At 39.6% G+C, this 16,810-nt stretch overlaps 1 protein-coding gene across 4 annotated transcripts in view; it reads right to left on the reverse strand.

The window, feature by feature from the left end:
• LOC104610180 (acyl-CoA) overlaps window positions 1-16,810 on the reverse strand; it is a 110,046-nt gene that overhangs the window by 81,554 nt on the left and 11,682 nt on the right. For 3 of the 4 annotated variants that reach the window (XM_088887951.1, XM_010276690.3, XM_010276691.3), the window contains 3 exons: window positions 12,083-12,165; window positions 11,748-11,946; window positions 10,186-10,307 (listed from right to left, as the gene is read on the reverse strand). In XM_088887951.1, coding sequence (XP_088744077.1) covers window positions 10,186-10,307; window positions 11,748-11,946; window positions 12,083-12,165 — 404 coding nt within the window. The remainder of the gene's footprint in view (window positions 1-10,185; window positions 10,308-11,747; window positions 11,947-12,082; window positions 12,166-16,810) is intronic. The other variant, XM_088887950.1, reaches the window with a different exon arrangement.

Below are 16,810 nucleotides of genomic sequence, written 5' to 3' on the forward strand. Positions count from 1 at the left end.
TGTTGATTCCCCTGTCATTAATGATCTTGATGTTCCTATTGCTAAGAGAAAGGGTGTTAGATCTTGTACCACTAACCATCCTATCTCTCACTTTGTGTCCTATGATCATATTTCATCTTCATATCGTGCATTCCTCTCCTCTGTTGACAGTATCCCCGTTCCTAAGAATGTGGCAGAAACTTTATCCAAACCTGAATGGATAAATGCAATGAAGGAAGAGATTGATGCATTACACAAAAATGACACTTGGGAGTTGGTGGATCTTCCTGAAGGGAAGGAACCAGTGGGGTGCAAGTGGGTGTTCACAGGGAAACAGTCAGGGAGACAGTCAGGGAGAGTTCTTGAAAGATGTGAAGAAGTTTTAGAGACTTGTAGGGAGACTCTTGTATTTGTCTATGACCAGGCCTGATATTGCTTATGCAGTGGGTGTCCTTAGTCAGTTCATGCACAATCCTAAGACAACTCACCTTGAAGCTGCAAAGAGGATCCTCGGATACCTCAAGAAGTTTCCTGGAGCTGGTTTGCTGTTCCAAAAACATGGACATTTAAAGGTGGAGGCATATATTGATGCTGATTGGGCAGGGACAGTTGATGGCCGAAAGTCTACTAATGGATATTGTGCCTTTGTAGGGGGAAACCTAGTCACATGGAGAAGTAAGAAGCAAAGTGTGGTGGCTAGGTCTAGTGCTGAAGCAGAATACAGAGTTATGTCTCATGGAGTTGTTGAAATCATGTGGATAAGAAATCTGTTAGGAGAACTAGGTTTTACAGTTAGCAACCCTATGTCATTCTATTGCGACAATAAGGCTGCTATCAACATTGTAGCGAATCCAGTTCTCCATGATAGGACGAAACACATTGAAGTGGCCAAGCATTTTATTAGAGAGAAACTTGTAAGTGGAGAAGTGTGCACCCCATATGTCAGCTCAGAAGAACAACTTGCATACATACATCTTCACCAAAGGCCTTCATCATGTGCGGCATAATGATTTGTGTGACAAGTTGGGCATGATTGACATCTATGCTCCAACTTGAGGGGGAGTGTTGAAAGTGTTAAAATAATTGATTTTATGTTTGTTAGGGTCTGTTTGGCTGATTAAAGCCTTTTATTTTAATCTATTATTGTACTATCACTTAGTAGGGGCACAAGGGTCATTTCCCTTCTTATTTTTTTGCCCTATATGTTATAATGAAGTTAGCGCCGCCAGTACTGTTCCATTGCCTCAACACTTCTTCTTCCTTCCTTCTCTTCTCTTCTCTTCTCTTCTCTTTGTTGTAACCTTCAATCGGGTTTACCGTCAAGACAATTCCTACTGCAAACTGATGTCATGCGAGAGAGATCTAGTGAAATCTCTCTCCCTAGATGTGCAAAACACAGAGAACAGGTCTCTGGAGAGATCGAAGCAATCCAAAGTCAATCAGCAATGATTGAAGTTGTCAAACTGATCAAAAAGGAGATAAGGATCAGAGAGCAGCCTGCTCTGATACCATGTCAGTTTGTGAGAAAGTGTAAGAGCAAGGAAAGTGACAAAGGTTCAGATCTGTTAGGGTTGATCAATCTGATCGAACCAACCCAGAAAAGTGATATTTATATTAATTTTAGGTAAATGGACAAGATTGTCCTTACAAAGAGAACAAAAGAATTGTACACTAAAGTACATGCCTATTACAGTACAAGAAAGAATAATAAAGTATAGTAGAATTACAAAATTACCCTTCAATAGTTCTTCTACAGAATCATCAATAGCAATAGGTTCAGTAATGTCAAAGGGAACAAGGGTACATGGATTTTCCTTCAAGGAGTTAGATGGTGCTGGATGTATAGTCTCAAGCTGCTCCACAACCTTTGAATTCAGTTGTCTCTTACGGTACCTCAAGAAGACACGGAATGGAGAGGAGTTAGGAATAAAGGGAAGAGGAATTTGAGGAGCTTGCCTCTCCTCCTTCACACTGTTCTCCCCCTGAGGAGAGGCTTGGAAGAAGGATTCAAATTAAAAAAAGGACACATCCATCGATACAAAGTATTTACGAGTGATAGGATTGAAGCATTTCTATCCCTTCTAGAAAGATGGATAACCCAATAAAACACAGGGAACAGATTTAGGATCCAATTTACCCCGGTTTCGAGATAGATCATGAACAAAACACTTACAACCAAACACACGTAAGGGAATAGAGAATAAAGGGGATTGAAGGAAAAGAAGTTGATGTGGGGCCTTGTATTGCAAGAGGCGTGATGGCATACGATTGATAACATAAGTTGCGGCCACCACAGCATCAACCCAAAAACGTTTTGGAACATGAATGTGAAGCATCATACTACAAGCAACTTCAAGAAGATGTTTGTTCTTCCTTTCAGCAACGCCATTCTATTGTGGTGTTCTGGCACACGAGCTTCTATGAAGAGATCCATGAGAGGAGAAAAACTTAGCTAAGTCATGATGGAAATATTCCTTCGCATTATCCGATTGGAAAATCTGGACCTCAACATGAAATTGAGTAAAAACCATGCGGTGGAAATCTTGCACAATCTTGGGTACTTCTTCTCTAGAATGCATAGGATATATCCAAGTGTATCTCGAATAATGATCAATAAAGATGATAAAATACTTGTGTCCACTCTCAGTAGGTATGTTTACAAGGCCCCAAACACATAAGAAAAGACATGGAAAGACAAAGTAGATCTTTTATTATTTGATGGAAAAGTTGTTCCACAATGCTTACTCAACTAACATGTTTGACAATGTAAACTAGTAATAGACATAGACTTGAACAATTTAGGGAACATAACTTTCAAAGACTCAAAGGACAAATGACCAAGGCGATTATACCACAACCACGACTGACTTTTTGTAGACTAACTCATAAGACTCACAGGAGCCAATGCCACAAGACCAACTTTATTCTCCAAGATATAGAGGCCATCAACCATATCTCCTTTACCAATTGTCCTCCCCGAGGTTAAATCCTGGAAAATACAAGAATGAGGAAAAAATGTGACACAACAACTTAAGGATTGAGCAATACTGCTCATTGATAATAAATTAATAGGAAGCTTGCGAACATGAAGGGCACGGGATAAAACAAGGCCATCAGGAAGGGATACAGATCCCTGACCAGCAAAATGGATAGAGACCCATCAGCAAGTCTCACTTTATCCCTTCCAGAGAGAAGAGTGTAGGTCTGAAATAAATTTGACTTACCAGTCATATGGTTTGATGCCCCTGAATCAATGATCCAAGATGACTCGGAAGCAGAGGTACACACACGAAATGCGGAAACACCTTTACCTGATGTAGAAGCAAATGAAGTAGAAGGGGTAGGAACCAACCTACCCATCTACCCAAGAGTCCTACCGTACAGTTCTAAATGATTTCTGAAGGAGTTAAAGATGTCTTCCTTGGGATCAGAACCACTAGGATGCTCTTGGGAAAATCCAGTAAACAAATTATTTGGTTGGTAATCTTGTGCAACCAAATTCGCAGAAGTAAATTTCTTCTAAGGAGGCTTCTTTAAGTGTCTTGATTCTTGGTTGCCCACTTGGGCTTCCCCACTAACTCCCAACAGGTCTCTCGAGTGTGTTTAGGCTTTTGATAGTGCATGCACCACAATTTGTCATTGTCCTCACTTTTCCTTGATTCTCCCTTTTTCATTCTGATGTTACCCCCTCTTGCAGCCAGGGCAACAGGTTGCTCCCCCTCAAAAACATTCATTAGATTTTTTTTGCTCTCTTCAAATTGGACTAGGGCATATACTTCCTAAATTGAAGGAAGTTCCCTGCTTCCAAAAATCTGCACCCGAAGAGGCTCATAAGCAGGATTCAGCCCATGCAAGAAAGCAAATACTCGTTGTTAGGAGACAAGTTTTTTGTATGCCTATGCATCCTCATCATTCTTCAACTCAATAGTCTAATAATATGTAGATAAGCTACGGTCCCCTTGCTTACAAGTAGATGATTCTGCTTGAAGCTGATAAATTTTGGCAAAGTGCCTCTGTTCAGAATAGGTTAACTTGGCTTGTTCCCAAATTTCACAAGCTGTGTCAGCCCATATGAAAATTTTCTTCACATGAGGTTGCTTGGAACCCAACAGCCATGGCATAACCATGCCGTTTTCTTGATCCCACCGATCATGTTCAGCAGTACCAGAATTTGGTTCTTTTATTTTTCCACTAATGTAACCAGCCTTCCCCCTAGCTGTGGTATACAGCTTGATTCCTTTGGACCATTTCAGATAATTTAGGCCATCAAAGGGGGTAATAGGCATAGAGAAATTCATGTTGTCCATTCCCCGTTTAGGTTTCCTTGATGGGAAGTAATGCCAGAGGTTGCTGAATCCTCAGTAGCCATTTTTCTCTAAAAAAAACTTTACTACTGATTTTTCAAAAACAGACTGAGATAGAAGGTTTGTACTTCTGTAGTTTAAAAAGGCTCCAAATATAGTTTTAGCCAGACTGTAGGTCAATAAACCTTATCCGAAACACTTCAGCTTAGATATCAATGTAATGGTAAATACCTGGCTTCCATGACCTACAGTCCATAGAAAAACCTTAGGAAAAATCTCCTTACTGCATTCAGCTGCCACCACAAACCTAGGAAGACTCCTTACTGCATTCGGTTGCCACCACAGAGTTCTTGGCACAGCGACCAAGAGAGAAGAGAGGAAAAAACAAGGACTGAAGGTTGCGCCCAGATGAAGAACACGACCTGAGAAGGTTGCACCCAAATCACCCATCTCTAATACCATGTAGTTCGACAGTAATAAAAGAGAAAAGAAGGAAAAGAGAAGAAAGAGAGAAGAGAGAAGAAAGAGTGTTCTGTTCTGTATTATGGCTGGCGGCGCCCTAAGTTAATATTTAGACTTAGGGCAACAGATTATAACAAATAACATAGGAAAAAACCAAAAATGCCCTTACTGGGCTGCCACATGTTACAACAGGTTTGATGCGTCCTTCTTTTAGAAGAATTTTGATATGCATATTCCAGATGTTTGAAGGTGTTTAGATATTTTTCTGTACTTTTTGGACTGAAATTACAGAGAATTTCGGAAATGGTTCTTCCTTCTTGTTTGGCTGATTGTAGCTGTTTGAATATGTGAGACCTATGTCATTCAGATCAGCTCAAATTTCTCTGAAGACGGGAAGTGGTTTCATATTTTTTTGAGACTAGAAAATTTTTGGGGATTTTTTCTTCCCTTATATTTTGCCACAAGTTTCTTTTTTTGCCCTTTTTTACTACTAAATTGTAACTGAACCCGATTGTTGGGATTTGTCTTTGGTCCAGTTCTGACTAGGGTGCCTTGGAACTGGTGAGAGAGTGTTCTTGGAGTAGGGCTTGGTGTTCCCAGAACCATGGAGCCTCCCCAAAGATATCCAGATTACCTCCAGTGTTCTTCCTAGAAGTGTTGATGTCACTAGTGGGATGATAACCATAATGAAACTTGATGGAACCAATTTCCTTGAGTTGTCCCAATCAGCTAAGCTTACTATCAGGGGACAGAGTAAGCTAGGATTTCTCACGGGCAAGGAGACTAGACCAAAACCTGAAGATCCAAAGTTTGCCAAGTGGGAATAAGATAATTCTTTGGTAATGTCATGGTTGGTATGCTCAATGCAACCACATTTAGCCAAGAATTACATGTTTCTCTCTACAACGAAACATATTTGGGATAGAGTGACAGCCACCTATTCCCATGTCAATGCAACCACATTTGCCTAACACAAGGAACTCTAATGGGTGGCCCATCTCCTTTTAGGTTCAAAAACATGTGGTTGGAAGATCCCAACTTTGTGAAAAAGGTCAAAACTTGGTGGCAAGAATTAGGTAGGCGAGGCTCAAAGAAAGGGTTAGCTTCCTTAGGAGACTAAAGAAACTAAAGGAGAAATTAAAATCTTGGAACAAGGATCTCTTTGGTAAAGTAGAGGAGCTTAAAGAAAGAATCATTTCAAGGATTGAGGAGTTGGACAAGAAAGAAGCTCTTAGAAGGAAGAGATGGAGGCTAAAGTGTCAGCTGGGAGAAGTTCTAAGGAAGGAAGAGATTTCTTGGAGACAAAAGTCTAGATGTAACAGGCTCTTCTTGGAAGGGGATGGAAACACAGAATTCTTCCATTCTATAGCTAGTGGTAAAAGGAGAAACTACCTAATTTCTAGGCTAGAAGTGGAAGGCCATGAGGTAACCAGAGAGGAGGAATCTATTAAGATTTTTGTAGACCACTTCAAGGGCATTTTCTTGAGCCTTGGGGAGAGAAGCCCTGACCTACTGGATTTTCAGTGGGATAGAGTGCCTGAAGCCTTGGCAACATCTTTGGAGAGTGTTTTTACTGTTGAAGAAATTAAAGAAGCTGTTGGGCTAAAAACTAGGAATGAGGCATATTGAGGTTGAAGGGGACTCCAAGGTGATCATCTCTTGGGCTAAAAACAATAGAACTACTTCGTGGACTTTCAAACAAGTGATAAGGGAAGTGGAAAAGGTCGCAAGGGAGATAGAGGCTGAATTCAAATGGGTTAGAAGGAGTGCAAATGGGCTAGCTGATTATCTTGCTAAACAAGGGGCTTTGAGGCAACAATTGTTTTGGGCTGCAACATAAAGAGGGACAGAAATATGTAATAGTGTGGGAGCTCGAATCCCATACACAAAGTTGTAAAATTTTTAACTCTAATCTCAAATAAAATTCTCCTTTGCTGATAAAAAATAGAAATTAAAGAAGCTGTTTTCTCAACGAAATGATCTAAAGACCTAAGACTGGATGGTTTTTTCCTAGAATTCCATCAGGAGTGTTGGGACTTTATAAAAGAAGACTTGTTAGAAGTCTTTAGTTAATTTTATTTTGAAGGGGATTAAGGAATAAATCAATATTCATTGCCCTAATCCCCAAGAAGAAGGAGGCAAAAGTACCAAAGGATTTCAAACCAATAAGCTTAGTGGGAAACCTCTATAAAATCATCGCAAAAGTTTTAGTTGGGAGGTTAAAGAAAATCTTACCACCAGTAATCTCACAACATCAAGGTGCCTTTGTGGAAGGGAGACAAATTATTGATCAAATTCTGGTGGCAAATGAATGTTTAGCACAGAAGAGAAGGAGAGGGAAGGGTGTGGAGTGTAAACTGGATTTATAGAAGGCATATGACTTGGTGGATTGGTCTTTTCTCCTAAAAATAATGGAGAAAATTGGAATGGGGGAGAGATGGAGGAGGTGGATTAAGGGTTGTTTAAGCTTAACGCATTATTCTATACTAATTAATGGTGTGGCAAGAGATTCCTTTCTAGCAAAAAGAGGTTTGAGACAAGGGGATCCTCTATCTCCCTTTCTTTTCACCCTAATTTCTAATGTTCTAAGTAGGTTGATTTTGAAGGCTGACCAGAGCAATCTATTTAAAGGTTGGAGGGTAGGAAGACTTGAGTTGGTAGTCACACATTTGCAATTTGCAGATGACACTGTTTTATTCTGTGAGGGAGCCAGTCAATAAAATAAAAAGAATTTGAGAGAGCTTATCAGTTCCTTTGAATCTGCTTCCAACTTAAAGATAAATTGGGGAAAGACTTGTATAGTAAGGATCAACTTAGAAGAAAAAAAACACATGAGTGTTAGAGAACTTTATAAGGGATTTCCTTTGGGATCCTAGGATAAAAAAGGGACCACCTAGTAAAATGGGAACAAGTTAGAAAAACAAAGAAAGGGGATCTAGGAATAAGGAACCTTATCCACAAGAACACATCTATTTTAGGAAAAGTGGCTTTGGAGGTTTCTAGTGGAAAGTGACAAGCTATGGCACAAGGTTATTGACAGCATTCACAGGCAAATGAACGATGGTTAGGATGTAATGGTAGCTTCTTCTTCTACCTCAAACTCTCTTTGGAAAGAAATTCAAGAGGTATATCCAGCCTTTTTTAACTTCATCGAATTTTATGTGGGATGTGGTTTAGGTTCCTCTTTTGGGAAGATCTCTAGTAGGGTGAAACTCCATTCTGTTCTCTATTCCCTAAACTTTATTCAGTGTCTAACTATAAATCTCAACCAATTTCAAACTTTGTTTCCTTCTCTCAATCAGGATTGTGTTGGAACTTTGGTTTTAGGAGGGAGTTAAAGGATAATGAATGTGAAATAATTTATTCAATTGCTAGACAAGCATAAGTCAGCCTTCTTGGATCAATCTATTGAGGACACTAAGGTTTTCTCCACCTCTTCTGACAACATTTTTACATGTGCTTCTTTTTCAATACCCTTGTGCAATATTCTAGTGGAGGAGAGAATTTTGCAGTGAAAAAGATTTGGAGTAAGCCCATTCCACCCAAAGTTCAAGCAATGTGTTGGGATGCTTTTTTTTTTTTGGAAAGGTGAACACCTATGACATGCTACAAAAGAGGAAGCCAAATAAATGCCTATCCCCTCACGCTTGCTCTCTTTGTTTTGCTAATGGTGAATCCCTTCCCCATTTATTGATCTTTTGTCCTTTTGTGCTCTATGTTTGGGAGTCTTTTTGTTCTCTCTTTGGTTACAAGTGGAGCTCTCCCCAGGATGTAATGAGCCTTTTCAGCTCAAACTTCTTAAGGCAGCCAACAAAAAGAGGTCGATCTATGTGGAAATCATTTAGGACAATGGTGGTTTGGATTGTTTGGGAGGAAAGGAATGCAAGGATATTTAATGAGAAGTACAAGCCAAAGGAAGAAATTGTGGAAATTATAAAGATAGGAGTAGCACATTGGGTAAAAACTCTTGAGCTCTTTCAAAAGTTCTCAATGACCGGTATAGTAAGGGCATGGAATGAAGTAGCATCCCCCCCCAAACTAGAAGAAAGAAAGGTGATGGAATAGAAGCCCCCAGATAGCAACAAAATCAAGCTAAATTTTGATGGAAGATCTATAGGAAACCCAGGTTTGGCAGGCCTTAGTGGTGTGTTTAGAGATACTTCAAGCAAAGTATTGGCAATGTATTCAAGTCCTTTGGAGGTGGGTGACTCTCAAAAGGGTCAGTTAGAGCTGCTACAAGGTCTAAAACTTGCTAAACAAGCTGATTTTAAAAACTTGGAGGTTGAAGGGAAATTGAAAGGTTGGGAAGGGAAATTGAAAACTTGGGAAGGGAGCTCAATGTATTCAAGTCCTTTGGTTACAAGTGGAACTCTCAATAGGGGTAATGTTCCTTGGATTTATAGACACTCTTTAAGAGAAATTGAAAGCTTGGGAAGGGAGCTCAATACCTCTTTTACTTGGATTAGGAGGACTGCCAATGGGATGGACAACTCTTTAACTAAACACGGGGTTTACAGGCAGCAGCTTTTTTGGGCTGTTTTGTAATATGTTGTTGGGCATAGTTTGTATTTCTGTTTTTCTATAACCTGTTTCACTCAATTATTAATAAAATTCATCTTCTTGCTGATCAAATAAAAGTCTAAAAGAGGCCCAATTCCATATTGTTAATTCCCACAACATAGATGCAGATTAGGCTGTTTGCATTGGTGATAGGAGATTTACATCTGGGTATTGTGCATTGGTTGTAGGGAATCTTGTTCCTTGGAGAAATAAGAAACAATAAGTAGCAGCTAGGTCCTCAGAAAAGGCAAAGTATAGAACTATGGCACATGGTGTGTCAAAGTTGATATGGCTTATATCTCCCTTAGAGGAATTGGGCATTCTTTATGATAAGCCAATGATGTTATATTGTGATAATCAAGCAGCTATTAACATTGCCCACAATCCTATTCAACATGATCGAACAAAGCATATTGAGGTAGAAAGACACTTTATACAGGAGAGATGTGCACTTGGTGAAGTATGTCTATGTTTCATTGCACCTAAAGAACAGTTAGCAAATGTTCTCACCAAGGGAGATTAGAAGGCAAAGTTAAGAACAATGTGTAAGCAAGCTAGGCATTAATGACATCTATACTCAACTTGAGGGGGAGTGTAGAGATGATAGGCCAGATGCTAGCAGTTCTTAGAGGGCCTCTTTCATTTTACTTTATGTTAATAGGCCTTATCTTATATGGGCTTATTAGTTATTTATCTTTATGTTTATTGAGTTACCGACCTGTTAAGGGTGTTTATGTAATTTAATAATCATTAGTGTGGATCTAATATAAGTATCAATTAGGTGACTGGAGAAAGATAAAATTCTCTCTTCTCCATCTCCCTTTTCTTCCAAACCACATTCAAAGATAAAATTCTCTCTACCAAATGCTGCACTACTTACTTTCTATAATCACAATTTTTCCAGTGGTACTGCATCCCTATCCTTTGCAGAAATCCATGTTCCTTCATTTTGTTCCACTCATCTTCAGATGGAAAAGTAACATGAAGTGATGAGACCTGGAACTATCAGAAGACACAATAATCATGGTTAATGCTCAAATGTTTAGTGGCTTGACAAATTACAATGATGACCATTCAAGGCTATCATAAATTTGACTAGAAGTGCCCAAAACAAACTCAAATCAGTTATAAGAGCTAAAATAGATATTACACACTATGGATTGGGTATCAATATTGGAAGATTTCAAAGACATGATATGGACAGTGTCTAGATTGTTTATGCATCTTTTGTATGGTTTGTCTCACTCTGTATGTGAAAGGAACTCTACCATATATATTTATCTATTACATATCATTGATAATACTACTTATTATCAGTTTGGAAAACAAGGATTGTTTTAAAGTAATGACATGCATAATAATATAGGAAAGGAACTTCAATAACCCTCAGCACATTAACCATATGAATGAGAAAAATTCACATACTTCCAAAGTTATTTAGTAAACTTATAGTAAATCCATGGACCATATACTCCCTTCTCCAGCAACCTTTGACTATTCAATTCTTTACTTCAGGCAAATACAAGACTTGAATTCAATATTTAATAAAACAAGGATCAGACCGTAAATTAGTACCATGAAAGAACTATAATCTGTAAATGTTGCACATTAATTAATACTATGTAAGACTATTCACTTTGTTCAACCTCCTGACCACAATAATAAGAAAGGACTTTCAATCATGTCAAATCTAAGTAGACAACAGATGGGGTACAAAGAAACCACTACAAAGTTGCAAATACATTGACCTTTTGCTCAAAAAATAAGGGTAAATTACAAATACCCTACCTTGAGTTTTCAAATAATAACAAATACTCGCCCCAAGTTTCTAAAATTACTATATGCTTACCCCAAGTTATTTGATGGTTATAGATGCCCTCACTTTGTCAAATTCACATGATATATTTAGACTGTCATAATGATAATTTTAACTTTGCCAATATTGGATCAAGAAAAACCCTGCCAATTATATGGTGCCCTTAAACCTTTTTAAGGGCCAAACTGCCCTTTTTGTTACATTGTTTGGACACTTTAGATTAAATAGTTACATCTTTCACTTTACTTGTCTGTAGGACATTTGTCTTAAGGTAAAAGGATATTGAAACTGAACAAATTGAAGATGATAGAGTTATTTTGCCTTTTGGTGATCATATATCAAACATGAAAGACCAAGGACAGTATTCGTAATATACTAATCGGAGGCATAGTTGACATTTAGAATAAAGATTCAGTATATATGTCAAATTTACTGGTACATAATGTCATTGTGCATTTTTCATTAAGAGTGTCTACTTCTGAGTTCTGACTAGAGGGGTAATTGTAATTTCAGAAACATAGGGTGGGTAATCTATTATTGTTGGAAACCCCAGGTAGGGCATTTGTAGTTTACCCAAAAAGTAAAATTAAAAAGACTAGTTATATCCTTCAAATTGGTTTCCTTACCTTAGCTGTCATATCCTTCAATGCAGATACTATCTTGTCAAAAACCTGTTCTTTGTACCAGGTGTTACGGATTAATATCCTCTTACCAGTTACAGGAGTAAATGGTACACAACACTGCAATTTTGGATAATATCTAGATCCATAACTATAGTAAGCATCTGCCCAGGAATGATCAAAGACAAATTCCCCATAAGAGTGGCTGCCAAGAGAAAATTTAAAATAACTGAGATATTGACAACCTCAAAATAGAGAAAGAACTTTAGAGCAAAAACAAATGCAGTGTTGTCAAAGAATTCCAAGGACATGATATTTTAACAGTATAGAAGATGATAAACCTTTTAAGATAAAGTGGAACAACACCTATGATATTCTTTAATTCATCCTGAGCAATGATGTGACGTGGTAACCATCCTGTCTCCTGAAATACAAGTGGGGGAAAAGTGTAAGGTTTGGGTTAATGCTTTCAAACCATATACAAAGGATATGCCCAATGTGAAGCTCAGGGAAAATGCCCCTAGGCTCAACCTTGAAGCTCATGCCTGAAACTGTAATGCATATACCTCATGCCTTGAGATACCTTACGTGTATGTCTAGATATAACTACATGCATGCCTATGCTTATGCTTATGTGTATGTATATCTGATTATATCTATGCTTGAGCATATTTAAAGAGGTACTATTTTACATTTAAAGCTTCTTAATAGTGATTAAATGATTTGTAAGTGTTGAAGTTTGACCTGCCATAGAATTCTGTCTTGTTCGTTGACTGTAGAGTAAAGTAGACAGCAAGAAGTAGGAGAGGAAAGAAGAAAAGAGAGAAGAGAGAAAAGAGAGAAAGGCTGGTTCGAATTAGGGAAAAAGTTGATCCCTTGATTCGGCCAGACCTATTATTATATTATTGACTTATTGAAAAAGACTTGAGTGCCCTTCTTTAAGTAAGAGGCACTCGAACTAACATAACAGTACACATCAGCATTCTCAACAAGTACAAAGACTGAAATACCCCTTCACTAACACCACTAACACTCCCCCTCAAGCTGGTGAGTATATATCATATAATCCCAGCTTGTTACATATGTAGTCCACTCTCCCCCGACTCAAGCCTTTTGTAAACAAGTCTGCCCACTGGTTTCCCGTACTAACATATGCAGTTTCTATCACCCCATTCAGCACCTTCTCTCTCACAAAATGACAGTCAACTTCGATGTGCTTGGTTCTTTCATGAAACACTGGATTGGAAGAGATATGAACCGCTGCCTGATTGTCACAGTAGAGCTTCATTGGAGTACTGATGTCATATCCTATCTCCTGTAGAAGGTTCCTCAGCCACACTAGTTCACAAGCAGTATGTGCCATGGCCCTATATTCCGCTTCTGCACTGCTTCTTGCCACAACTGTTTGCTTCTTACTTTTCCATGTTACCAGGTTACCCCCCAGAAAGGTGCAATAGCCTGTGGTAGATCGTCTATCAGACATAGAACCTGCCCAATCAGCATCGGTGTATCCTTCTACTACCAGTTTTCCACCACTTCTGTACAGCAAACCACGACCAGGAGCTCCTTTCAGATACCTCACAATCCTTAGCACTGCATTCCAATGTGGGACCAAAGGTTTCTGCATGAACTGACTCACCACACTAACCGCAAATGAAATATCTGGCCGAGTAATGGTTAGATAGTTTAGTTTGCCTACAAGTCGTCGGTATCTGCCAGGCTCTTCAAACACTTCACCTATATCACTGCTCAGCCTCGTATTTGTTTCCATAGGTGTCTCAGCCGGTTTAGTACCCAACAATCCTGTTTCTTCCAGTAAATCAAGCACATATTTCCTCTGGCACAAATTAATGCCATGCTTAGATCTTGCTACCTCTATGCCCAAAAAGTATTTCAACTTGCCAAGGTCCTTTGTCTGAAAGTGTTCCTGTAGGAATGCCTTGAATCTGTCAATGCCCATTTTATCATTCCCAGTCACAACGATATCATCCACATACACCACCAATATTATTTTACCTGCCGAAGAGTCAAGACTGAAGACAGAGTGATCAACTTGGCACTGTTTCAGACCAAACTTCTTGACCACCTCACTGAACCTACCAAACCATGCTCGAGGGGACTGTTTAAGTCCATAAATAGCCTTCTTAAGTCTACATACCTTACCATCCTCCCCCTGAGCAACAAACCCAGGTGGTTGCTCCATGTAGACCTCCTCGAGCAAATCCCCATGCAAAAAGGCATTTTTGATATCGAGCTGATGGAGAGGCCAACCAGACATAGCTGCAAGAGAGATGACGACACGAACTGACCCTATCTTAGCAACCGGGGAGAACGTCTCCGTGTAGTCAATGCCATAGGTTTGGGAGTACCCTTTGGCAACCAGCCGCGCCTTCAGGCGCTCAACACGACCATCTGGCAAGTACTTAACACTATACACCCACTTACAACCGACAACCTGCTTCCCAGGAGGAAGAGCGGTGAGATCCCAAGTGTGATTATGATGCAAAGCAGAGAGCTCTTCTTCCATAGCACGGCACCACTCTGGAGAGGTAAGGGCTTCCTGGACATCCTTAGGAACAACCACGGAGGATAACAAAGATATGAACTGGCGATGGGAAGCGGAGAGGTGGGTAAGTGAAACAAAATTGGAAATAGGGTGAAGGGTGCAAGTACGCTTACCTTTCCGTAAGGCAATAGGAAGATCTAGGTCGGAGGCTGGTGTCGAAGCTGGAGCTGGATCTGTCGACGGTGATGAAGCTGGAGGAGCTGCAGCCGGTACACGTGGGCGATGTGTATACACGTGACGGATAGGTGGACGGTCAACCAATGGTGGCACCGGAGGCAAGGACGTAGGCATGACTGGAACCAAAGGAGGTGGATCAGCCACAGGAAGAGGAAGAGGAGGTGGTGATGTGGGGGAAGCAGCAGCACCGGACCCCACGAAGAACGGAAAATTTTGATGTGAACACCAAATTGATTGCGGATCTCAGCATAAAATTTCTGGAAGATGGAAAATAATTCACTTCTTTCTTTCATTAAATAGAGCCACGTCATTCTCGAACAGTCATCAACAAAAATAACAAAATATCGGTATCCATTATATGACATCACTTTATAAGGACCCCAAACATCTGAATGAATTAAAGAAAAAAGACTCGACACACGGTTATCGACCCTAGAACGAAAGGGAACACGATGGTGTTTCCCAAATTGACAAGACTCACAATCTAAAATAGAAAGTTGACTCAATGAAGGGACTAAGGACTGCAACACTTTCAGCGAAGGATGACCAAATCTACAGTGCCACTGGAGAGGAGAAATGGATGACTGAAGAGCCGTTGACGTTCGTCCACCACCATCAAGATAATACAGTCCACCGGCTTCATGCCCTCCACCAATCTTCATCCCCGTCTTGAGATCCTGAAAAACACACATAGAAGGGTAAAAAGTGATGGAGCACTTAAGTGACTTGGTCAGCTTACTAACAGACATAAGATTAAATGGAAGCTTAGGTACATATAAAACAGAGGATAGGGATACAGGGTCTAGGTCAACATTACCAACACCACAGATAGATGACGTGGAGCCATTAGCAAGGGTAACAGATTGTGATGTTGAGCAATGAGTGAGAGATGAAAACACACCTGGAGTTCCCGTCATGTGATCGGAGGCTCCAGAGTCAATAATCCAGGGGTTGGGTGTGGATGCCAAACAAGCCATACCTGAGTGTGCAAAGGAAGCTGTGTTCTGCTCTGATACCATGTTGAAGTTTGACCTGCCATAGAATTCTGTCTTGTTCGTTGACTGTAGAGTAAAGTAGACAGCAAGAAGTAGGAGAGGAAAGAAGAAAAGAGAGAAGAGAGAAAAGAGAGAAAGGCTGGTTCGAATTAGGGAAAAAGTTGATCCCTTGATTCGGCCAGACCTATTATTATATTATTGACTTATTGAAAAAGACTTGAGTGCCCTTCTTTAAGTAAGAGGCACTCGAACTAACATAACAGTACACATCAGCATTCTCAACAAGTACAAAGACTGAAATACCCCTTCACTAACACCACTAACAGTAAGCTTTTAATATTCTCATCATTCTTGTTTATGCAATAAGCTATAATAAAAAATGTTTTTCTTGTTAGAGTCGACAGTACAGGGGCATTTTGGTCTTTTGACTACCTAGTTAAAAGTGAATGGTCTGTTTTATTCAAGTTTAAGTTATGTGTCCCATCTCTAGTAAGGGACAATAATGTCATTTGTAATTCAGCTTATTCACTATAAATACAAAGTGGGTTGGCTGGGCTGGGGTACTTTTTCTCTCCTAGACGAACCCTTCTTCTTCTTCTTCTTCTTCTTCTTCTCATACTTTGAACCTAGAACTGAATAGGATTAATCTACCTATTTACATGGTATCAGAGCAATAAGGAACCAGTTCTATTTTTCTTTTCTTTTCTTTTCTCATCGCCCTTCGTCTTCCTGAGATCACCGCCAGCCATATCAGTTTTTTTTATATCTTCTAGACAGATTGGAAGTTCAACAAGGGGCCAAAAAGGAGTGGTCGTTTTTTCTTCTTGGAGGTAAATATGCCTCCGGTTGCTGTGGTGGTGATCGCTGTGGTGGTGTACTAGATACCCTCTATTCGATGATACGAAGAGGGATGATTGTGGACAGGTATGAACAGAAATCTCTATTCGCCCAGTAGTGGACTGCGGCTGCTTTCCTTTAGTCTAGATTTCATTTATGTGGCAGTGTGAATTGATAGATATGCACATAAGCCTCTTTTCCTTCTGTTTATACCTGGATATGTGAGTGTAAAGTAGGGTTTTTGAATGCTGAATTCATGACAGCAGTAGTGTGGTCATAATTATATTCTTTTGAGTAGTGTGTGGTGTGGTGCTGAATAGTAGAAAGTGAATACTTTGTTTATAATAGTAATTCCTTTGTGAAGTGAGGTGAATCAGTTAAGATGGCATCAACTGGAGATGGAAGTGACAATAAAACAGGTGTTATGAATTCTCTAGATTACTTAAATGTTCAAATGGCATCTGATGAAGGAGAATTTGGCCCGACCTCATGAC

Source organism: Nelumbo nucifera, chromosome 5 (genome assembly GCF_055504915.1).
Source record: "Nelumbo nucifera cultivar China Antique chromosome 5, China Antique-T2T, whole genome shotgun sequence".
NCBI lineage: Eukaryota > Viridiplantae > Streptophyta > Magnoliopsida > Proteales > Nelumbonaceae > Nelumbo > Nelumbo nucifera.